Source organism: Archocentrus centrarchus, chromosome 22, assembly GCF_007364275.1.
Source record: "Archocentrus centrarchus isolate MPI-CPG fArcCen1 chromosome 22, fArcCen1, whole genome shotgun sequence".
Lineage (NCBI taxonomy): Eukaryota > Metazoa > Chordata > Actinopteri > Cichliformes > Cichlidae > Archocentrus > Archocentrus centrarchus.
This window is the reverse complement of record NC_044367.1, coordinates 13,834,183-13,859,210: the sequence shown is the minus strand read 5'-3', so window position 1 is coordinate 13,859,210 and position 25,028 is coordinate 13,834,183. Positions and strand designations below refer to the sequence as shown.

General features: G+C 40.5%; 2 protein-coding genes across 4 annotated transcripts; one reads left to right on the top strand and one right to left on the bottom strand.

Annotated features, from left to right (window-relative positions):
- The first annotated feature begins 1,570 nt into the window (after positions 1-1,570).
- selenon (selenoprotein N) lies at positions 1,571-9,454 on the top strand. The gene is made up of 12 exons (XM_030718713.1): positions 1,571-1,988; positions 2,710-2,827; positions 4,047-4,177; positions 4,503-4,715; positions 4,814-4,938; positions 6,090-6,227; positions 6,313-6,394; positions 6,748-6,936; positions 7,031-7,136; positions 7,492-7,604; positions 7,743-7,844; positions 8,269-9,454. The coding sequence occupies exons 1-12, from the start codon at positions 1,800-1,802 to the stop codon at positions 8,434-8,436; spliced, it is 1,674 nt and encodes a 557-aa protein (XP_030574573.1). The 5' UTR covers positions 1,571-1,799; the 3' UTR covers positions 8,437-9,454.
- A 55-nt stretch (positions 9,455-9,509) lies between these two features.
- LOC115772448 (nuclear receptor coactivator 7) lies at positions 9,510-25,028 on the bottom strand. 3 transcript variants are annotated; one of them, XM_030718710.1, is made up of 16 exons: positions 24,886-25,028; positions 23,349-23,571; positions 21,608-21,804; positions 21,285-21,355; positions 18,318-18,461; positions 17,680-17,853; positions 16,005-16,136; positions 15,711-15,895; positions 15,256-15,626; positions 15,020-15,170; positions 13,174-13,357; positions 12,357-12,476; positions 11,997-12,176; positions 11,447-11,542; positions 10,655-10,728; positions 9,510-10,495 (listed from the first exon to the last, which is right to left on the bottom strand). In XM_030718710.1, the coding sequence occupies exons 2-16, from the start codon at positions 23,447-23,449 to the stop codon at positions 10,360-10,362; spliced, it is 2,316 nt and encodes a 771-aa protein (XP_030574570.1). In that variant the 5' UTR covers positions 23,450-23,571; positions 24,886-25,028; the 3' UTR covers positions 9,510-10,359. The 3 variants fall into 3 exon arrangements, with proteins under 3 accessions (XP_030574570.1, XP_030574572.1, XP_030574571.1); XM_030718712.1 differs by having other exon boundaries at positions 11,997-12,149; XM_030718711.1 differs by having other exon boundaries at positions 17,680-17,850.

Below are 25,028 nucleotides of genomic sequence, written 5' to 3'. Positions count from 1 at the left end.
ATACCACCTGTGCAACAAGTTATTTACATTTATGAATCCATGGACTTCAATAGCTCATATGTCACCTATACTATATTGCCAAAATTATTCACTCACCCATCCAAATCATTGAATTCAGGTGTTCCAATCACTTCTGTCGCCACAGGTGTATAAACCAAGCACCTAGGCATGCAGACTGCTTCTGCTTTTGTGAAAGAATGGGTCACTCTCAGGAGCTCAGTGAATTCCAGTGTGGTACCGCAATAGGATGCCACCTGTGCAACAAGTCCAGTAGTAAAATTTCCGCACTACTAAATATTCCACAGACAACTGTTAGTGGTATTATAACAAATGGAAGGGATAAAGGAAAGACAGCAACTCAGCCACGAAGTGGTAGGCCGTGTAAAATGAGTGCAGTCAGTGGAGAGTGAGTTTGGTGTGGTAGAACTTGACTGGATGGCAGAGAGTCCTGCCCTCAATCTGATGGAACACCCTTGGGATGAATTAGACTGGAGACTGAGCCAGGCCTCCTCATCCAGCATCAGTGTCTGACCTCATAAATGTGCTTCTGGAAGAATGGTCAAAAATTCCCATAAATTCTCTCTTCTAAAACTTGTAGAAAGCCTTCCCAGAAGAGTTGTAGCTGTTATAGCAGTAAAGGGCGGGCCTACATCATATTAAAGATGGATTAAGAATGGAATGTCATTCAAGTTCATATGTGTGTGAAGGCCACCCGCGGGTGGTGAAGGCAGACAAGCGGATACTTTTGATAATATAGTTAATTTTGTTGAGGAAGTGTCTCCTACATTTCCCCCTGAAATCTATATTTTTGGGTTCAAACCCCCAGCTCTGTTGAGCTGCCACTTGGCCCTTGAGCAAGGCCCATAACCCTGTAATGTATATGTTACAATGCAGCAGATAAATTAAAATGGTATTAAACGCACCACTCATAAGCGTGGGCTAACCTAATTTATCAAGTCTGACAAGAATTGATTTTTGTTTGAAAATAATATGAAGATTTTTCATTCCTAGCATTTTAAAAGCAAAGTAAGTGAGTAAAGTTTGATGGTTTTACTTGTAATGGAGTATATTTGTATTGCTTATTTAAGTTTCTGACAAACCAAAATATTAAAGAGAAGTTGCACTGAAACAAACGTTAACCTCTGCTGCTAGATTAAGTTAGATAAAATAAAAATAAATAAAGCAAAAAAATACCAGACAGACCTTTTTGGCAGAGGAACCTATAATTAAACTCATTAGCAAATAGTTGCGTTGTTCCTTGGACGAACAATGCAACCCTGCGTCTTTAAATGTAGCTCCTGTCCCAGTGTACAGAGTAGAAAGATTGTGAACATGTACTTCCGGTTATTACTTTAAAAATAAATCTTAAAATGGCCAGCTAGGGCGTGGAGCTCAGCCTCGTTTGATTGATTGTTTGATCACCAAACAACAAACAGTTTGGCACAACAAATTGCTAATAATAGTAACGTTTGAAAACGTTATTTTAGGGTTACCTAGAACTCATGTTTTTATTTTGAAAGCCTAAACATGATACATCCGGTTTACTGTGCCGATTACTCGTTAGCTTGACACATCTAAACTACATCCATATGGCTCCAGATTGGATGTGGGAAATAAGAAATCTGTGCTCCTAGCTAACATTTCACAGCTGTTGCCAGCGGGGTAACGGCCGGAGAAGAAGCTTGAACCCCTCCTACGGGATAGCCAAAGTGTCGCTGGACTCTTCACACTTTTATTCAGAAAGTTGACACTGAAGGACGATCATGCCCTCGTCTAAATAGCTGTGGTGGAGGTCGAGGATGGCCGCAGACGTAGATAAAAGAAACCTGGAGCAAGAGAAAAAGATTTCGCCGCAGAATGGGCAGCAGATCCCGGGCTCCAGATCCTGGATCTACAAGAGGATGTGGACTCTGCTGGTCGTCTGTGCTGTTCCTCTATTCGCTTTTGGGATAAAGTACTACCAAGATGCCCAGCTCCTCAAACGTCATGTGAGACCCACATTTGTAATTATGTTATCTCACAGTTTAGCAGGGATCTTGACTTAATGGCTCTAGCTGTATTAACATAAACTTTGCACTGACCTTCTGGTGCTTTTGGTGACCTACGATTACAGTAATATCATTTTAGGGACATTCTGCTATTATCTTTAAGTAGTTTTTCTGTAACAGATGTGTCTCGATTATCTATTAGGCATACACGCAGTCACCATAAAGCCCCACATCTGCAGTTTTTCCACCTCACGGTGTTTTATTGCGAGGGTGGGTCTTTGTCCCAGCTCCTAAAACTCACCCCCTTGTCTAAATGCACACTTGCCTGGCTACAGAGGGTCTCCAAGTTGTTCTTGCACCTCCTCCCCCCCACCTCCGTCCCCCTTTCCCTCCATTGTAAGGTCGCTGGTAGGCACGCATCTGCTTCAGAAAGGGTGGTTTGAGTGAAACGCATGCTAGGAATCTGCCTCCTTAGGGATGATCTTTATCCAGGCAGGATGTTGAGATATCAGGGACAAAGAAACACATTACTTTAAATGCATCAACAAATGAGGCAGTGTTTTTGTAATAATTCATATTTTAAAATATTTGAGTTTCATTTGATGGGGGTCTTACTGTCCTACTTTTTATTTATTATTTATTTATTTTTGCTGCATTGAAAATCTCTGAAGCATGTGAAATGACAGGGAAGATCAGTCTAACGCATGTGTCCCTCCAATAGGAAGAGAGTGTTCGGACACTGGGTGCCGAGGGGTTTTTTCTGTTCTCCTCCTTAGACACCGACCATGATCTCTATCTCAGTCCGGAGGAGTTTAAACCCATTGCAGAGAAACTCACAGGTGCATCATCTTACCTTTCTTTCTGCTTGTCACTTTTGTACATTCATTTTTTCCTCAGCCTCTCTTGTCATTTACAGTTATACACCCATCACGGGAATGGGTGAATGTCATGGTAATTTTAAGCTTTTAATGGTTTATATGAAGTGTTCTTTTTCCAGGGTGGAATGATTGCATGACATACATCTTTAATGACTATAAAAAAAACAAACAAAAAAACCCAAACAAGAATTAGGTGCACATGTTTGAATTTATTTTTGATTTTCTCTAATCCACAAATATACACATACACCCCCACTAATATTTGGCTACATGTCCTTTAGCAGCTTGCACCTCGATCAGATGCTTTTGGTAGCCATCAGCAAGCCTCTGGCATAATTCTGGCAGGATATTTGCCCATACCTCTTGGCAGAATTAGTAGAGTTCATTTAAATTTGTTGGTTTTCTGGCACAGACCCAGCTTTTAATCATAGTCCACAAATTTTCAATAAGGTTGAGGGTAGGGCTTTGGAAAGGCCATTTCAGAAGCTTTACGTTAGCCTGCTTTATCCATGCCAGAAGCAGCTTTGATGTGTGCTTGGAATCATCGTCCTGTTAGAACACACATTTGGATGTTTCAACCATCTAGCTGTTGATTTGAGGTGAAGCTGAAGAATTTGGCAATCCACTTTGTGCAATGTATCAGTACAACTGGCAGCAAAACAGCCCCAGAGCATGATGCTGACAGCTGATAGAGTGTTCTCAGATTTGAAAGTCTCACCTTTGCTCCAAAGAGACCTTCCCAGCTTGTGTAAATTTGCAGTTCTCCTTAGAAACTCACTGAGTTCCTTGGACTTTCACATTGTTCTGAGTATTGGTCAGTTCATTGAGTGCTGTCAAACAAATCCTTTTTATACTGCAAAGAGAAAATACCAGTTGTAGTCAATCATGATCACTAATGAGAACAGGCCTTGGCCTTGTCAAGTTAAAAGGCACTGCAGAATCTTCAGCATCACTTCTTAAAAGATTTAAGTGAGTGTATGTATATATTTGAGTCATGCACCCACTTCTTGTTTTTAAAGTTATTAAAGATGTGTGCTGTATGATGGTTCCACCCTGGAATAAGGACAGTACAAAGAAATCACGAAAAGCCCAAAATGACTGACGTTCATGCCCATGATGAATATATGTGAACTTCTGTGGACAGCTGTATAATCTCACACTGACTCTGGCTTCCTTACAGGGATTACAACCCCAGTGGATTTTGAAGAGGAAGTGATCCATGACCCCAACGGGGAGACTTTGACCTTGGAAGCTAAAATGCAGCCTCTCCTGCTCGACTCCATGACGAAAAGCAAGGATGGTTTTCTTGGAGTAAGACAATACCAAAATCTGTGTGCTTCCTTTATACAGCTGGTTTACTGTTCTGTTTCTCATCACTGCTGTGCAGCCTCTGCAGCGGACTGCTTTTATCAGTCACAGCACACACAAGAAAATCCCACAAAGGCCTACATTATATTGTGTCGATGCAGTTATTGTTGATAAATGTGACAATGCACTTTCTGGCTGCCTTACTCAGCTCTTTGTGAATGCAGCTTGTTCAAAATGTGTAAGGAGCCTTGAATTGAATCAAGAATGAAACTCCTGAGAATTTGTAATGCTTGTGCTTTTCTAAATTGTCTTCCTCTGTCTCTTTCAGGTTTCTCACAGCTCTCTGAGCGGACTGCGGTCTTGGAAGAGCCCAGCAGTGCCTTCTTTGTCCTTCTCTGCCAGCCAGTTCAGGGTGTTCCTGCCCCCAAAGAACAAGATAGAAGTGGGTGACACATGGTGGGTGATCCCCAGCGAGCTCAACATTTTCACTGGATACCTGCCCAATAACCGTTACCACCCTCCCACACCAAGGGGCAAAGAGGTAGCTTAAAAATCCATCCCCGTTTCACCTATGATTAGATTATAACTTGTGATTCTTGCACTGTATGCTGGTTGATGGTTGTTCGGCTCTTGCTGCAGGTTCTCATCCACTCCTTGTTGAGCATGTTCCACCCTCGGCCCTTCATCAAATCCCGCTTTGCTCCTCAAGGCACAGTCGCCTGCATCCGAGCCAGCAACGACTTTTATTATGACATCGTCTTCAGGTGAGGAGCGAGTAAGCAGGATAGTGGTGCTTTGTAATCTTTGAACTATTAAACTGCATTCGTGATGATTGATGTCTAATGCATACAGTGGATTTTAATGTTATTATTCAGACCTGGCAGGCAGTCAGTGGGTTGAGAGACTGATCCAGCCCAGTGCTGACTTTATTCTTCTGTCAGAGGTTTTACAGGTATTCTGCATTAATGAATTCCACTCTTTGTTAGTAAGGAAAAAAGATAGTGTTCTATGTTTTCTGCCTTAAAAGTTTACTCCCATTCATTACTTTTTAATGAAAGACCCACAAAAGCTTCATTGAAGAAATTTCTAAACAGGCTTCGAAGAATGAGAAACACAAGCATATTGACGTGCTTTAAATAAAAATGTAGACTGCTGTACATCTAACTTACAACATCCTATTTCAAAAGCTTGGATATGACAACTCCTGGCAGCTTTTTATAGAACAAAATACATTTAGATTTAAAAACAAAATCGTGAAGATTTACTTTTGATTGCACGTATTTCTACAGCTCTCACACAGCCTGTTTCACAGTCCTGAAGAACTCAGTGGTCGTGTAGGAAATTTTAATAAAAAGGGGAAGAAAAAAAAATTACAAGTTAAAGATGATCATGTAGTCTCTGCAGTTATAGGCAGTTCTTTGACAGCAGCCTTTGTCTCGTGGCAGATGGACGTAAAGGCCATAACTTGCACTCGGTAAAGAAGTAATCAGTCTCCCACCTCTCACAAAATTGTCTGCCTCAAGCATCAACTTTCCTTTTCTGTGCTACTCTGAGCTGGATGGCTTGCAGGTGCAGTGGAAGTGCACCCCTCTGTTTAACTTGCTGTGTGCACAAGGTGCATGTTGCTATGGTGACCACTGCTAGAACTGAGCTGACCAAAATGCATTGAGAACCTAAAGTGATAATGTGGATAGAAATAAAATTTACAAAGGGATGGATTTGGCCGGCGCCTCTTGAGTTTGACGTCTTTGCGCGGTGGTGATCCTGCTGTAGTAAAATAAAGCCTCTGACAGCCTTCTGAAGGTCAGGAATCAAACAGCCAAGCATACACATGACTCCCTGGTTAGTTCTTGTAGAGCTCTTCCACAGAGACTTATGTTCTGCCAATTTCTTTTCCTTCTGTTCACCCCTGCAGGATTCATGCAGAATTTCAGCTCAATGATATTCCAGATTTTCCCTTCTGGTTCACACCAGGCCAGTTCACTGGCAACATTGTCCTCTCTAAAGATGCTTCTCATGTCCGCCACTTCCACCTCTATGTCCCCAGTAACAAGTAAATCCTTCTCACACACACGTTCATATATTCCCCTCTCAGTATAGTGTTGTGCAGTTTGAGTGCTACTTGTCCCATGTTACAGATCTCTGAATGTAGACATGGAGTGGCTCTACGGCGCCAGTGAGAGCAGCAACATGGAGGTGGATATCGGCTACCTGCCACAGGTATGGCTGTAAATCCCAACACTAACCGTTCCCATCACTGTGTAGCCAGATGATGGAGCACCTTTGATAATGTGTGTGTTTTTAGCCTGATTAAAGTTTAGATCACTAAGGAAGTTTAGAACACTTATTTGATATCTAATTAATCATTAAGCTACAGTAATGTCATGGTAACTGCCTAATTTGACTTCAATTTAAAACACATGAACTAAATATTCATGAATCTATTCATTTATTTAGCATTCAGACACATGTAGAATGGCACAAAATATCCAACAAGATGCTCCTCAGAAAAGACACAGAAGACTGCCTGAGGTAAAGTATGTAATATTTCTAATGATAAGTTGTGTTTGCAGTTAGAGCTCCGGTCCACAGGACCATCTACTCCCTCCATCATCGTGGATGAGCAGGGTAACATCATTGACAGTCGTGACGGCAGCAGCGAGCCCATCCAATTTGTCTTTGAGGAAATCCACTGGACCTCAGAGATCAATCGGGAGGAAGCTGCTCGCCGCCTGGAGGTTACCTTCTACCCCTTTAAGAAGGTAATTGTCTATGTATAAATAAATGGTGCCTGTGTTATTCAGGACAGTGTCAGTGTAACCATGGGGGTTTTACAAATGTTTTGTTCCTTCGCAGGTGTCATACCTGCCTTTTTCTGAGGCTTTCGAGCGAGCTGAAGCAGAAAAAAAACTGGTGCATTCCATTCTGCTGTGGGGAGCTTTAGATGACCAGTCCTGCTGAGGTGAGATCATTACCAGGTAGCTGATTCCACAGAACTGAATGCTCCTGAATATGATACTTCAGAAGTGCATCACAGGTCATTAAATTCAAACCACTGTGTTTGTAATGGAGCACAGACCATAGACCATTTAAACAAAACAAGTTAAATGCTGCTGTAAAGTGCTCTTAGACCTGTTTTTACTACATCCATTTTATATGAAATAGCAGGTAAAATACAGGTCTTGCTAATCATGTTAATTAAGGTTCTAGGCCTATTATTAATTTCATGTTTACATAATACATGTTTACTTGCTAGTATTGTAGGTGGCATATTTTTTATGACCTTGCATCTTTGTTTCCTACCCACATTTTTGTAGGTTCGGGGCGAACTCTCCGGGAGACAGTCCTGGAAAGTTCGCCCGTCCTCGCCTTGCTCAACCAGAGCTTCATAAGCAGCTGGTCTCTGGTCAAAGAGCTGGAGAACCTGCAGGTGAGCAGCTATAGCAGTGAAAACCCCAGGAAACTGGTGGATTTACCAGTTGTGGTTACTGAAAAGTTTGATTATCCTCAAACTACTTTAAGTACAACTATCTATCCACATAATAAACCTCCTGTTTCCTTTTTTCAGGCTGATGAGCAAAACCCTGCGTTGAGTGAAAAGGCCCGCTTACACCTTGAAAAGTACAGTTTTCCTGTGGAGATGATGGTGGCTCTGCCCAATGGAACCATTGTAAATACTGTCATATAATTAAATGATATGCAAAAGAACACATTCAGATTATTAAGATAAATGTTGGCTACCTGCAGCATTCACATTGGATTAGCAGTGAATTAATGGAACTCTGATACCACCCAGTCAGCTGAGGCTGGTAGAAATGAAATAAAAATGAAATACAGTAACATTAGCTTAAGTGAATGCATCATATCCCTATAAGTGCCTACTGAATAGCCCACCATTATAAAACTGGCACAGAGATGGCAGGCTCTACAAAGAAAGTTAATTACAGCTTGTGTATACATTAGGAGCTACTGCAGAAAATGTTATGAAAATCTCATATTTAAAATCCCATTTTAACCCTGGCTTGACTGAGTAAAAACATGAGGAAGAAAGAAGTCTCTAAAAGCTTTATTTTGTCTCTCTTATGTGGTTTCAGGTTCACCACATCAATGCCAACTTCTTCTTAGATCAAACGGCCATGAAGCCAGAGGAGGAAGGAGCAACTTTCAGCTTCTCTGGCGGCTTTGAAGATCCCTCCACATCCACTTACATCAGCTTCCTGAAAGAGGGCTTGGAGAAAGCTGAGGAGTACCTGGCACAGTAATGTGTGTGTGTGTGAGTTAAACTGGAGGAAATGAATCGTTCCTCTGGGTAAATGATCCAAGATAAGGAAAACCCACCAACGATTATGTGGCGTTTCTCTGTGTTGGCAGCTGCCTTCTATCTTCTTTGCTACTATTTATTTGGACGATTCTCTTGATTTAAAAATTTTTTATAGTATTTGTATTGTGACTAGTATAAATCCAAAGGCCTTTCACACTGAGCAGTAACAAATACAATACGTAATGGATTTAAACCTGCTCTTTATGCTTGTAGCTGCTGAATAACACTGCTATGAAATACAGATGGAGGCCTACCGAGTCAGCTTAGTGCATTTACAACCCAGTATAATATTCATTCTTTTCTGTAGTGGTGTTACATGTGCAGTATTTGACTGAACGAGCTTCTCTGCTGCTGAGTGTGCCCAGAGATGGGGCTGGTGCTGTTTTCCTCCAGCTGTGTTTCAGCAGTTAGTGAAGGCTTTGCCTGAAAGCTCTCCCCGAGCTGGCCAACGCCTGATGTTCTTGTTGAGGCTTCTGGGGGGGAAACACCCTTCTCTGACTCAGGGAACAAAAGCAGCAGGAGGAACTAAATACTGGACTGCAGAACATAAAATGAATCAGATGTTGTCCACAGTTACTTTTAAACCAAATGTGAAAATCTGTTCACAGGAAGATGTGACCACACCAAAGAAATTTTTTTTTTTTCACTATGTAGTATTTGGTATATGTCAGAATTGAAAAATTGTTGGATTCTTGGAGAGATTCTAAATAGGCAAATGATTTGCTTTGTGTCATTAGCAAGGAAAAAAATCTCTCCTCTCCTCCCATCATATAAAGAGGTTTGTGTCTTCAAGTCCTAATTTTAAGAACAGAAGAGCCCAATGATCTCACACACACAGCATTACACCCATGTGAAGTCTTCCTGCTTGGAGCTTTTACAGGGAAAAACTGTTCTTCTGTGACCTACCAGTGCAATTTTTTTTTTCACTTGTATAATAAAGACATTTTTAAAATAAAAAGAACTGTGTTCTACTTGGCAGCACACGTCGTCATCTGTAACAATCACAAGTTTAAATTCACATTGTGCTGATTTTTTTATTAACTAATCTACAGTACTGTAGAATGTAGCTAAAGTAGATTGGTTTATCAGAGTAAGGATTAACAGATACGGCTGAATGACATAATTACATGAACATGAAGTATTGAATTTGCCACGTTCAGAAACCACAGTGGTGAATAGTGATGAATGAGGCTGTTGAGGTCCATTAGAAGTACAGATGATCTATTGAGAAGCCTTTCTAAAAGTGGCGCTCCGAGTGGTCGCCATTCATTTTGGCTGTCCGTGTCACAGATGGATGAAAAACCATTAAAGTGATGATTACTGGAAGGAAATATTTGAGAGACTGTTGGCCGTACACATGCAGTTCAGAAAGCATTAAAATGGAGACATGCGTTAATTATGAGACATTTACACAATAAATAATGAAATATTATGTTGCTGATTCACATTAACAGCAAAGTGCAGTCTTAGAGATTGATAACCTACTCCATTCAAAAATTAGGATTCAAAGAATCCAGTTTCATAACAGTTCAGCGCAACAGTTCACTGTAGCAGAACTTTAGTTTGCTTGCCAAACCCACAGGAATGAGTCAGCCATTAAGCAGTCCACCCTCAGAGCCCACTCTGACAGCAGACTGTTAAGGATCAGATTCCCCCCTCCCCCCCATAGTTCACTTTGCTAAAGTCCACAGCACTTAATCACATGGATTACTCCAGAAGTTTAAGGTTGATTGTTTTGTTTTTAATAGATGTTACCATGAAATGAAGAAGCTGCGGTATGTTTTTCGCTCAGTGATAAATTCTGGCTTGATTAAAGCTGATCAGAAGTGACAACATGAATCCAGTGGATATGCAGCCGATGTCCTCAGCTGAATTTCCACACCTCTAGCTCCATGACTCGGAAATCATCGGTTTCTGAAAGGCAGCAGTTATTAAAAGTGTAGCAGGGACTGCTGCGGCCCAGGTACAGATTCCCATCCACCCACAGACCAAAGTGACCACTGAGGAGAAAAACAAGGAGACAGTGGTTAGGGAAAGGAAACAGAGCTTTCTTGGCTTGATTTGAAAGGATCATCCATCATTTTTTGTATACTATACAGGCATAAACTATGGAAGAGAGGAAGTTAAATAATAAAAAAAAAAAAAAAAAGACTAATTACCTGCCTCCACCAATAGCAAAGCAATCCAAGTCTCCTTTAATAAAAAAGGAATTCTCTCCAGTCCACTTGAAACACTGCAGACAATCATGACAAAACTACATCATCACCCATTCTCAAATTTATATGAACACAGGTTGTTTCTCCATTTTAGCACCATCAATTAAGGCTTAAAACTTTCCTTTTTTATAAAGCTTATAGTTAGGGCTGGATCAGGTGACCCTGAGCCATCCCTTAATTATTCTGCAATAGGCCTAGGCTGCTGGGGGGTTCCCAGCATTTCTTTTCACTCACCTCGTTTTACTCTGATTATACCTCACTCTGCATTTAATCATTAGTTATTAGTAATCTCTGACTCTCTTCCACAGCATGCCTTTTGCCCTGTCTCCCTCCCCTCAGCCCCAATTGGTCACAGCAGATGGCTGCCTCTCCCTAAGCCTGGTTCTGCCGGAGGTTTCTTCCTGTTAAAAGGAAGTTTCTCCTTCGCACTGTCACCAAGTGTTTGCGTATAGTTTTTGATTGTTGGGTTTTCTCTGTAATTACTGTAGGGTATTTACCTTACAATATAACATGCCTTGAGGTGACTGTTGTGATTTGGCGCTATATAAATAAAATTGAATTCAGAAAGTGCTTATTTCCCCAGGAAGCCTCACAATAATGAAAATGTAGAAAATTTCCATATCCATACTTTAAGTCAAACCATAAATCCCGTTGTTTTGAATTTTAGCTAGTTTAGAATACATTTCATACACTGACTAAACTACAGCTACAGTGGATGGCCATCTATTTGCTTACCTTGAAGCGAGGATGCAACATGAAGAGAAATGTTTCTCCTGTACCATAGAATGTTTCACTAGGCCTCAGAGGGTCAGAGAGGAAGGCCCCAAATATCTGATGACACAGTTACAAGAATCAGCCAAAAGACCATAATTAAAACTAAAAGACAGTAATGATGTATGTAAAGGTTTGAGACAATAGTTGATTTTAGAGCTGACGAGAGCCCGACCAATATCAGCAAGCAGCTAAAATCGGTCGATATAATCAGCCCCGCCAATATTATTACCCATTTACCAATTTATCAGTGTCTGCATTTATAACAGCTGATAAATTAAAGTAAAGAGATGGGAGAAACACCATTCAACCATGTTGTAAGTGTTGATGTTTCAGATTTGTGACAATAAAAAGTTTATTTTTAAACTGTATGGTCATATTATCATAGTAAGGACTCAAATTACATAAAGTACACACAACAAAAGTTAGAGAATTTTGTTTATGTTTCACATATTGGTACCTATTGTAAAAATCCTGTATTTGTCCGGCTCTAGAGCTGACGGCATGTTTTTACCTCATCGAGCGCATCCTTGATGACAATAACAACAGGAGAGTCTGTGTCGCTCAGTTTTCTGTAAAGCGACTTGAGGCTGGCACCATGATGGGACATGCTGTAAGCCAACTGCCACGTGTGGCCAACCATCCTGGGAGGAAGCTCTTTACACAGCTGGAAACGTAACAGGAGGAAAGTAATCTAAATTGAATGAACATAAATTTAAAAATACAGAAGATACTGTTTGCGTGTACATTTATAATCTTATACATTTTTAAATAAGATTAGCTGTTCTTGGTAAAACACTACAAACCAGCAGCTTCATAATCAGTACACAGATTATTAAAACCATACATGAAACATTTGCAGAGTGTCACTAACCTCTCTGACATGTGAGGCCTCCAAAATCTTGCTGCTCTCAACAATATCACTGAGTCCTTCAGGGTCTCTGTCAGTGACAGGGAGGGTTGGCTTGTCTCTACTCTCCTCCATCAACACCATCTGCAAAAAGACACTTTTATGTTTGAAAAAACACTCTTTCCCCCCTAGAATATTAAGAAGCATAATGACATTTTTTTTCCTTTATCTGGTGTTACAGCCCTAGCAGGCTTGTGTGTTGTGCGGGTGTGTCGCAGCTCTTTCCTGAGCTCAGCTGCCACCCATTTCTCCTGAGGAGCCAGTATGCAGCTGGCTCCATTCAGCAATCAACCCGCCAGCAGCATAAAAGCTGGTGAAGAGCTGCTCTCTCAGTGAGTAGGCCAACTTTGAGTGGTGAGGTCTGCCTGAGTGATAACTGAGCCCATCTTTGAGCTACTTGTAGTTGCTGGCAGCAGAAGTGGGTTCCCTTGACTTGTTTAACATCTCCTTTTCTTTTCAGGATATTTTAGTTTGTGGTTGTCCTTTTGTTTGGCTGAAACAGTGGCATAGCCATCTCTTTGAGTCCTTCTTAATAAAAGTTGATTTTTCATAATTTACTCTGTTCAGCCTTTTCTTTTCCCGCTAGTGTTACTCCCCTCATTCTCTAGCCCTTATTTGGGGATGTAAACAAATGTTTCAGTCTGTACTGACTCATCTAGAAACATGTTGTCACAACCTAACAAACCAGTTATTCTCAATTATCAGCAAAAAAAAAGTTCAAATGACATCATCTCTCAATGTCTACACTCCTGTGTGACCAAAATGATGATAATCCACTCACTTCCCAGTCATCTCCTGAGTGTCTCTGAAGCAACTCGTCTTCATCCTCATCTTCCTCCTCCTCCTTGTCCTCAATGAGCACAAATTCCTCTTCATCATGGTCTGCCTCCCCATCCTCCTTCACTCCCTCAAGGATGCACAGGTCTGGGCGGCAGTCTTTTAAGTAGGCATACAGCTCATCAGAGCTACAGCAGGAAAAGAACGCAGTCACTCACTAATGTTGCAATGACAATACAACAGCTGCATCAACACAGTGAGTGTGGCACCAGGGTGTGGTTTTTGCTCAGCTGCAGGCAGAGAGGTTGGGATCGTCGGTTCAGCGAGCAGTGCCGGGTGCCAGCCTTTGTTTATTTATGTGCTCTCACTTCTTGTACTGCGGCAGATTTTCAGCATCATACTGGTTCCTCTGAGGTTTGAGTTTCTCAGAACCTAGTCAGTACTTCGGAGGGGATTGCTCAGTTAAAGAGTCACTATCTTGACTGCATAAGATGTTACATTTTAATAGTAGTGTGGGAAACATTCACAATCATTTACTTGAAAGCAGTAATGCCACACCACAAAAATATTCAAAAAGAAAAACTCCTGCAATAGGATTGACTTTAGTATTGTTACTTTGTTATATTACTACATCACTGTTGCTGATGCAGAGCTATTAGCAACTCCTCTGTACTTTACTCTTAGGTTACTTCATGCATATAGATTAGAAGGGTAATTGTTGCTGTGAAACAAAGTAAAACTTATTATATATTATGGAGTAAAAATCTATAGCTGAATAAAATATCACTATTTTTACATATTCAGGAATTGACCAACATGGTTTTATTACTGGACGTCAAGCTTATTGTTCACGAATAACTAACTGCTGACAGACTGAATCTCTGTACTTTTTCTGTGTCTAATGTTCACTGAGTGGCAACAGATAAGTAAGTGTACAAAGTAAACATTTAACCAAAGTAACCTTGTATTTACTGGGGCTATCTTTTTTTTTTTTCCTTTTCTGGCCACAGCAGCTTTTATCCACAGTAGAGAGAGACAGGAAACGGGGGAGGACACGCGGGCAAGCTGGCAACAGGCTGGGACTCGAGCCTGCGCTGCCCGCACCACACCGCAGCGCGGCATATATATATATATTTTTTATTTCATTTATTTAAATTAGGACAATGCACATTAATCAACATGTCTGCAATAAGCATCAATGTAAATATGCCGGAGTTAGCACAAAAGCTAATTTTCATGCGCGTGATTGCCGGCTCCACCACTAAGCCACCCAGGCGCCCTATCGGGGCTATCTTTGTCTCATATTAAAATTTGCTTGATTATCTGAAACATGTAAGTGTGTGTGTGTGTGTGGGGGGGGGGGGTAATTTTTCACAGCACTGTAGGTGGATTGTGACAGACTCAGGAGATTTTAAACTCATGTTAATAAAAGCTGAAATCAGTGTTATATTAACTATTAGGAAAAACAATATCTATCTGGGTTGGAAATCGACTGACTAGGCTGTGGAAGCTGAAGAATTTGATCAAGCAGAAAGATGAGGACAGGATGGAACATTTAATAAGATTTAGTCTCTGACTGAAGGTGCTCCTCTGGCTAAAGCAGATTAAAGAGCATTTAGGCATGGGCTTGAGACTTAACAATGAGCCTTCATTATAAACTGCAGTTGGTTATTAAGGGGTGGGAGACACTATTTAAAAAAAAAAAAAAACTTCTGATTTGCATTGCATGAGGTGCAGTGAATATTTCGGTTTGACCCATAATCATGTGTACTCACTGTCGCTTCTGAGTACCAAATTGTTGGAATATCCCTTTAAATCCCTGCCCCTTCTCTGTGAAATCTTTTAGTTACCTATCTTGTGACAGGGCAAGCCAGGCATCCCTTCTGGATAAAGTTTTGGTTGACCCCAGCTGAAGACCTCCGACACCCTTTTTCTTTCCTGCAGATGGCTGAACCCGCAGCCTCACAAACATCAGGCCCCCAGCTGATGACCTCTGAGGCGCTGTGAAATAAATAAAGAGCAAAGACTGAGTTATACCAAAGGAATCCTAAGACGTCAATCAGACAGACATAATTCGAATTCAAACCTGCAGTCTGATTCTTCACAGAAGTCTTCTCCCTTTTTCCAGCGTGCAGCAGGTCCATGTTTGCTTTACTTGCCACCTCTTGACTTCCACAGCAGAAGGTGGCAGCACTGCTCAGGACAGCCACTCCCAGGCTGCCTACTGATGCTTCTGCTAGCACCTCCACAGGGCTGCTAGCCAGCTCCCGCTCAGCCTCCGCCATGTCTCTGCTCTCTGCCTCTTCATCTTCAGAAACCTCCTTGGTCAGGTTCAAAGCCAGACTGGATAAATCCGATGCAGCAGCAGACACCAGAGGTGGGCATGACTCCCCCTTTTGGTTCAGGAGGCGGGTTTTGATGGGTTTCAACTTTTGGAAAATTTTAATCCCTTTTCTCCTGAAAAGGCAATAAAAAAGTGGTTATATCGGCATTTCATGTAAGCCGAGACTATTAAGTGTTTAGCTATGAATCCCTGCTGACCTCTGCTGAGAGGTGCTGAAGTGAACATGTGAGATATCAGAGAAGAAGGAGACAGATGCCAGATTGTCTACAGAGTATGACAGAAGGTACTCCTCGCAGCCATGCTCCTTCACCAGAGGATGTGTCTTACACGGATCAAAGAAGATTTTATTAGAAGTCACCAGCAGGATGCCTGAAACCACACCCTGACAAAGAAAGAAAATATGTTGACGTTAACTTGCAATTTGCCAAAAACAAAACAAACAAAAAAAAACCAAACAAAAAAAGGATTAGATCAGTGTTCTTCAGCCTCACCTTGCGGTCAGTGATGTAACGGCAGATTAATTTGAGGTATGGCATGGGCTCTGGTCCCTCCCCCTCACAGCACTCTGGTGGCAGAGCCAGTAAACAGAGCTGCCCGTCAGGCATCGGTACTGCCTCCACATCCTGTCAGTGTCAGAGGTACCAATTAAATATAGTGTTTAATAGAGTTTTCTTGCTTTAGCCACTGGAAATGTTTGCACTATTTCTTAGTTGTAAACTGGTTATAAACTGAAGATGACGTCAAGAGCGTTGTCTGTAAAAGTGGTTCTCGACATATAATTTATCAGGTAAAAGTGTCAGATACTGATGCGTGTTCTTTGCCCATATCACTTTTTCAGCCTGCTCTCAGAGCTGTGATGTTTTGTTGCTCGTTTCCACAGTAACGTGTTCTGGTCATTTGATTCATTTTACAACCTTCTGGCATCATGTTGTTCTCACCACAGCTAATAGCTGTTTAGAAGCTGAAAAAAGCATGATAAAATCTTTTTTTTTTAACATTTATTACAATCATATCATCTTCTTTAGTTTCTTTATTATAAATTCATCCCATCTGCTTTTTTTAAGGACTGACCATAGAGTCTTGATTGGGTTAAGATCTGGGGATCTAAATGATCTCAGAGCCTCTTAGTTATCACTTTTGCCTTGTTACATGATGCGCCGGCATGCTGGAAAATTGTCATGAAATTACTCCTATACTGTTGGAAGAAGTTGGCCTTTGAGGATGTTTTTAGTATGGTTAATCTTTAAAAAGCGGGTGGTCAGACAGAAGCCCACAAACCGTGATCAACTTTGAGTGCTTATAAATGCAAAAACCCCTGGGCATGATTGTAAGATGGTTGATTTAAAAGGGGTAAAAGACAAGAATTAAATAGTAATTATAACCAAAGAAGCTGTTATTGTTTAAAACAGACAATTATATTTTAATAATTTATTGGATTCCCTCCACAGCTAGCTTGGCCTAATTTTTATATAATACAACATGTTCTGCTGCACCTATTGGCTGTTTATGAGGAGAAATCTCTCTTAAATGCATGATACATGATCTATGAATAAAAATTGATTTAAAGCCACACAAAATGTTGGAGGCATGATCCACAAATGTTTCAGACTCAGATTTTACTGCATTTATTGGGAGTTTTTTTCCCTCAAATTTTAATTTGACTTTCTTTATATGGCACCAGTTCCTAACAACAGTCTTTCATGGAACTTTCTTTTAAACTGTCAGGTAAAAACTGTATATTGTAGGGAGAAATCAACACTTGACAATGACTGCTGTTTTTCTCATTAAACTGTGGCTCATAAACAATCTCAAATAAATTATGGGCTAATCAGATATTATTTGCACAGTGATGAATCAGTGTTTAAATTACAAGCTGAAACCTTAAGGAGCCCACTGGTTTGCAATGTTTTTTGATCCTGATAAAAGACAAAAATTGAAGCAGATTCAAAGGTCTAGACCCAGGCATATGATTTTCTGAACAATGCTATAAAATCGTTGAAAAATAACTAGTACTTACATGTATCAAAGTAGAACAATAATACTTTATCTGTATAGTAGCATACAATTTTTTTTTCTACAACTTACTTTCACTTCAGTGACATTTGAAAAACTGCAAAAGTAGCACTCTCTGAATTGCAGAACATACTAAGTTATTTTTCTGCTTACCAGCAGTTTGTCGTATTCTGCCTCTGGTGAGGGGGACTGAGGCTGAGCAGCGAGTGGATTCAAACAGTCTTGATCTGCCTGCTCCTCTGGGCTCTCTTTAGGATCTGAGTCCAGCTCAGGATGAGACGATCCGTCACTGGTAGAAGTGTTTTTTCCCCTTGGGACGACCAGCTGCTTCAGAGTAAATGCCATTGTTAGAATAGCTCTGACACGCACATGGACGTATCATGTAACCCGGGAACAGGACAAAACAGTTCCTCTTTCTACAGCCCCGCATTTCCCTACTTCTATATTTGTAGTGACATCTTAGCTCCATATGAGGGCTCTAGATGTGAGATTAGACACCTTTTTACAGCCACAATATACCAATTTAAGGCATTAAAATGACAACATTTAAAGAAATTATGACGCTGAGCCTGATCTTTCTCATGAAGCTATGTTCTGGTTGGGTAGTGATGCATACATGGGTTAAGGTGAGATAAACACTTGCTTTCATAAGGCAGACAGGAAGGAGGTGTTTTGCATTTCAAATCAGCTGCAGAAGGTGTGTCATTTCGATCTGCCTACAAGCATAACAAGTTTGCCAAATATGTGAGTCAAATATCAACAGCTATCATGTGATTACAGTTACCTCTTACCTCTCTGGCGATGAGGGTAGCAGACGAGGAGGATGGTTTAGTTGATGTAAAGGAGGGCCGGTGGCCCGAGTCACTCTCCTCTGCTGAGGGTGCATTACTGTTAAACTTAGACGAGACACTGAACACACTATCCCCAGGGAGACCCTATGTGGGAAAAACAAAAGAAAGTCTCCGTCAGTCAAAGCTCAAATCTGATTACACATTAACTCAGAGGAGTTATGCTTCAGTAATGAAGGACATAACTGATTGTTTTGGAGTGTACATGCAGCTTTTCTTTTCTTCTGTGTAGCAAAAGACATTAGGCACCTTATCCGAGAGTTGGCTTCATATAAATACAGCCTCCTTAAATGGACACGGCACATCATTTGTTATGGAGCACTGTGTGTGCTTCAAGTTTAAATGAGTTCACACATCAGTGAATCAGATTGGATTTCCAATAAACCTCCGGACAAAAAAAAAAAAAAAATCTATAATTGTTTGCAAGTAAGATAATCAAGCTCAAACTGTGGGAGTCAAGCATTACAACTGTCATCCGCTGACAGATGGATCCATCGACCTAAATTTTATTAGTAGCGCCTGACATATTATGTAACCATGGAAAATCACTGCGCTTTTGTGTGGGTGTGGGCCTGTAGTTGTGTCTTAGGACATGTGCATGTATGTATTTGTATGGGGTGTCAAATTCAAGCACAATATTTCCACAGCACACTTGCTATGGCTAAATGACGCATAGTCAAAGAGCTGCAGCAAAACCTTAGTTTGACAGATAACTAGGTGTACACGTTCATGCTCTAAGTGCAGTGCATATTCAGTGTGCTGCAGGAAACAGTGGAAGATTTTGCTGTACATCAGTAAATCTTTATTCCAGACACATGGTCCATAGAGACTAAACAAATCACATAAAAGAACAAGAAACAAGATAATAAAAAAAAATACAACCAAACAAACCAAATCACCTTCCTACCAAGAGGCAACTTCTCCACAATGAAGACTGATAATGTTTGGTGCAAAACTTTATATCCATTAGACCCACAATGATCTCATTCTCAGAAGTGTTGAGCCTGCAAATAAACCTATATATGAGACTTAATAAAGCTTTAAATGTACTGACTCCAGCAGTTACAAACATCTCACTTGCACTGAGCCATCTTGGTCTCTTCAGTAATAACCTTATGCATCATTATAAGCTACCTGAAGCTTCCAAAAGCTTGCTTTTCTATAGTTTGTACACAGAGGTGCTGCATATGCTCTAAATAAAGAGATCTTCACTCTATCTGTACAGAGTGCATACATTCTCCAACATTGCCTACAAGTATCATGATCATCTGATCTCTGACTTTATTACAGACAGTAACATTATTATCTGACTATTTAGATTCTGGAAATCTTAGATATTTGTTCTCCTTGGTTCTACAAATCATACCGGTGCTCTTCCAGGCATTGTATATGATACCATATTCCATGCCATAAGCAGAACATAAGGAGCAGCTGGAGACCAGAATTACAAGGACTAAAGATCACAAAATCATTCACATGCATAATATGGTTCAATAGAATATTACCAACCATACACTCAGTTTTACAGGCTTTCAGCTTCTTTGACAAATCATCAACATAAAGATTTAAAAGAACTTCCTTCTTGTCTAACTCCATTCTATCCAGCTAAGGCTATAGGCCTATAAATTATCAAGATTGCCTGCTTTACCAGCTTTATCCTTTATGACCAGCACTAACAGAACAGACCATGGATCATACAGCCAGTAAAACAAATGGAAAGCAAAGAAGCGAGCATAATAATGGCATATTTAAGATGCTCAGCAAAAAAATGATCTAACCCATGTGCTTTATTATCTGGTAGCTCAGGTATAACTTGATTATATTATCATTATCCACCTTATACAGATCACTCTGAACACAAGTAAATAAGGTGCTATAATGCTTCTGCTATAATGCTACCATATTATTTGTTCCAGAAATCCTGTCTATAAATGACAGAATTACTACAAACTCTCCCCTCTTTCCACAAACCTGTGACATTTTTACTTAGTAACTTCCCTGCCAGCAGATCAGCACTGATGGCGGTTTTTACAAATAAAATGGATAGCATATTTATGCTTAGCATTAGTAATCCTCTTATACTCAAACACAGGCCCCTGTCTGGGTCTATCTGCCTAAAACCCATGACTCAAATGCTTGATGAGCTTCAGCATGATACTCCACTACATATTTTTGCTGGCATGTGTTCAGAGGACTGGTCAGCTCTTAGAACTAGCAGGCAACTAGTAAGATGTTAGATCTTAATTATCACCACACAACATCTTTTAGTCTTTTAGTCAACCCTCTAGACATTAAATAGAATACTATTCAAAAGCACTACAGTATGGTTTAAATTACCCAAAACTCTGCATTATATTAGACAAAGTGTAACACAATTTAAAATACATATATAGCACATTCGATTTCTACAAAAACAAGTAAAGCATGTAACCAAAAAGTGGGTGAAGAGGAAGGGCAGACAAAAAATAAATCCTCTTTTTATTTTAACCTCGTGACTACCTGCTTAGTAATAAAAAAAAAATTAAAAACCAAGATGACAAATACCTTAACATAAACATCTGAGAATGCATTCCTCCTGTATTTGTTACAGAGGCTCTGAAACACACTCTGTTTCCCCATGGCGTCTGAGAACAGCCAAGTGAGCTCTGATTCCCACATCATCCCTGAACCTTGGACATGCCTTATCAAACTCTTTCAAGACCATAAATTATGAAACCAATTACTAGCCTCAGAGTGCTTCCTCTAACATGCTCAATGAAATAACATTATATAAATCTGCCAATAAATCCATAAATCTGTGTGTGACTTTCCAGCTTTTCTCTTGCATGTTCCCACAGCTGTGTTCCTCACTGCCCACAAGACGTAAAATAAAGTCAATAAAGTTTAAAAAAAAAAAAAAATGTGACTCACCTTGCTGCTTGGGCCGTCATCTGATGGTCCGCCCACTGTCACTACAGTATTGTTCAGATCCCATGAAGTCCCTGTGTGGAAAAAAAAAACAAAACACATTTCTGTCATGCCTTTCTGATATGACAGAACCCTGAGCAGCAGCAAAAGTATGAGGAACCAGCTTCCTATCAGAGTTACTCCAAGTCTGCTTGAACACTGGTTTAAGCAAAAGCATGAAACTGCCAACAGGCTCTGAATGTGAATTGCAAAATGCAAATTCAAGCTGCAGTTCCTTTGCTTCTACATAAAGCAAACAGCCTGCCTAAATATATCCACAAGAGTACCTGGCAGGTAGTATTGCCGCAGCTTAGGGTTTCTGATGTGTGGGATGTGGTTGAGGGGCCGACACACAATAGACTGATTCTGGAGTTGGCTGCTGGCTGCAGCCTCCTGCAACACTCGGCCCGGTGGCTGTGTCTCCCAGGGCCGCTTTGCAAACTGTGGAGGCTGAGAGACGCCAGCAGGTAGCTTAGATCCCAGTCTGAGGGACAGAGAAGCAAAAACAGATTTAATGCCTTTATATTACAGCTTGGCAATGTCTAAGAAGGCTCTATACTAACACAGCAAAGCTGAATCAAGAATACCTCCCTGTAGTGCATTAAATTACCTTTTATTTAAGCAGATGTGTTGGAAGCAGGTAAAATTACTCACTGACACACAGCAATGTTAGTTATATTTTATAGTATTTATTATTCTGTATATAAACTGCAAAAGCAGCAAATTCACACATTTCAAAAGCTCAACGTGTTGCTTGGAAAGATTGTACAGCAAACATCTTTAGTGACTTTGAAAAACAAGTACTGGATGCAGGGGCTTCGTTTTTGGTCGGCACCCTCTCAGTCCATGGTGATGTAAAACTGGCTTCACTGTGGACAGTGATGCTGATGTTCCAGTAGTTTCCAGTTCATGGTTTAATAGTTGTTCCTGAACATCCTAACCAATTTCTTCTTGTCTGAATGTGACAGCTGTGCCTTCTTACCGGCCTTGGCAAAGTGGGGACACATCAGAATAATCTGTACTTACGTACAATTGTTTGAACCGATGATCTTGGAATCTGCAGTTATTGAGAAATGGCTCCAAGAGACCTTCCCAACTTGTGAAAATCTACAATTCTCCTTCTTAGATCTTCACTGAGTTCCTTGGACTGTCCTATTGTTCTGAGTGTTGGTCAATCCAATGAGTGCTGTCAAACAGATCATTTTTATGGTGCAAAGAGAAACTGCCAGTTGTAATCAATCATGCTCATTAAAGAGAAGTTAATAGGCCTTTGCCTTGTCAAGTTAAAATACACTGCAAAACCTTCAGCACCACTCATTAAAATATATTTTCCATGTGGAAAAATAAAGTTCATTCAGTTCAATTCAATTTAAGTGAGTGCATGAATATATTTGAGCCTGTATGTATACTTTTGACACTGTGTGAGACAATCCAAAATAAATTCAAACTTGTGCACCCAAATCTTGTTGTTAAAAAGTCATTAAAAATGTATGCTGTACAATCATTCCATCCTGGAAAAAGAACAGTTCAAATAAATTATTAAAAGCCCAAACTGACCATGACATTCATTTCCATGATGTGTGTGTGTGTGTAAACTTCTGACCACAACTGTATGCACGCACTATACCCCAAGGCCAAGAATGTACACTAACAGTCAAATGTAATTTGTATTTTACAGTGGATTTTCCCTTTAACAGCAGGGATTCAAAGATTTTGGGTTTTTTTGAGTATTTGAAGTGTGAATAACAGACTACAGCAGCGTTCACAGCCGGATCTCAGTTATTTATAGGGGAGTAGGAGTTGTCTGTGCAATGGCTAGAGAAGCGACTGAAAGAGTTCCTGGCAAGCTGCTGCAGAGCTCACCCACATGATGTGACTGAGCATGGAGTTGTTGGAAATGTGCATTTTGCAATTCTGTTCAGTAGTTAGGGATCACACAAAGTCTAAACTGTAGCCTGCTTAAGCTAATAGCCAAACACGTCACATTTATGCTTTCTTTCCAGTAATCCAAGGGTTTAGAGGCCTGACCTGGTCTTCACATTGCCGAAGTAGCTAGTCCTCGCCTTGTCTCTCTGGGGCTCGTGGTCCATGGCTCCTAAAGTTGCAGGCCTCCTCACAGACTGAGCCATTTTCTGGTTTTCTTTAGTCTGTTGCTGACAGCAGTAGCAGATGCAGAGGGATGAGGGGCTCAGCTGGCATCCTTCCTCTTCCTTTTATTCCCCATGCCTACCTCGTGCCCCAGTTACGGCACCTACACAAGACAGCAATAAACTCATAAAATGTGGAGTGATTTTACAAGCCTCCACCTTACCATGAGAGGAAGATGGAAGAAGCCTACGCTTTACAACTGACCCTAGAAAGAAAATTTACAGGATTTTTCCAGCACACAGAAATGTTTGGCACCCTGTTAAATAGATTGCAGCCTCACTGAAATGATAAGACCTGAGAAGAAAATAGCAATTCAAACTTTAAAATCAAACAAGTATTGAACAAGTAGAGCATAAACTTAAATATGATACCTTGTCCACAGCCATCACATACAACTACTATAGTACTGTCATAGGACAATTGTCACAGTAAAAATAACACCATAAGCATTAAATCTTTTGTGCAGTCAGAACAGTGGGATCTGCACCTGCCCTAGTCCATGTAACATCCAGCAGCACACCACAAAAAGATCCACTCTGCCACAAATCTCTGCATGTAAACTCTTAATCAAAAACCATGATTGTGACTATGAGACTCAATATGCTACAGAAAAACATAATATTGCAACACTGAACTGTATCAGTGTTTTCTTTCGCCCCATCTCTTTACTCAAGCATAACAGTCATTTTGAGAGGTATATAAATTAAGGTTACACACTCACTGACTTGCTAACCCTCTAACCCCTCCCAATTGCCCATTATGAGATAATAAAGAGCCGCAATAAACAGAAAAATTGAGAAAGATTTCCAATTCAATAAAAATGTCCATCAACCTGTGTAATTACAGTCAGTATGAACTATAGTGACCAAAGGTTGCTGACCAGGTGGGACAAATCAGCTATATTTTGCACTTTTTGTTTTGCATTTCTGTAACCTGTTAAACAGGATAATATTATGTAATATTATGTATATTATGTTTCTTCAGACGGCTCAGGTAGTGTGTATCTTGGCTTTAAGCAGGGGAGGTAGTTCTACTTAGACATTACTTAAAACTATGCTCGTGCACTCTTGTGGCCACAGCCTAATTCCTGCATTTGGCATCCCAAAGCTCACATCCCTGAGCGATTAGTTATTTATTTCTGAATTAGCAGGAACAGCAGCGTTAGCTAGCCTAGCTTTGCCCTACATGCTTTAGGGACATCACACGGTCCTATCGTAAAATAAATGACAATTATATGCTTCCTGTAAATGTTTAAGGTGTAATTATCACCGTGGAGGAAGTGAGCATTCAAGACGACATCACAGAATGATCGAGACAACAGCTTTGGCAGAAAATATACATGTACATTAGCGGCAGATGTGAGAGAGGTGGAGGATTTTTAGGAACAGCAGATTAACTTAGTGTTGTCTTCACTGACCTGTGTCTAGCCCAGGGATGGAGATGGGTGGCTGTCATATGAACGCGTCTTCATATTGCAGTGTTATGATATCACTGCAGACAACAGTAACAAGTTCCGCCCTGTTCCCCGGCGTCGCGCCGATTCACAGCTATCTGTCAAGA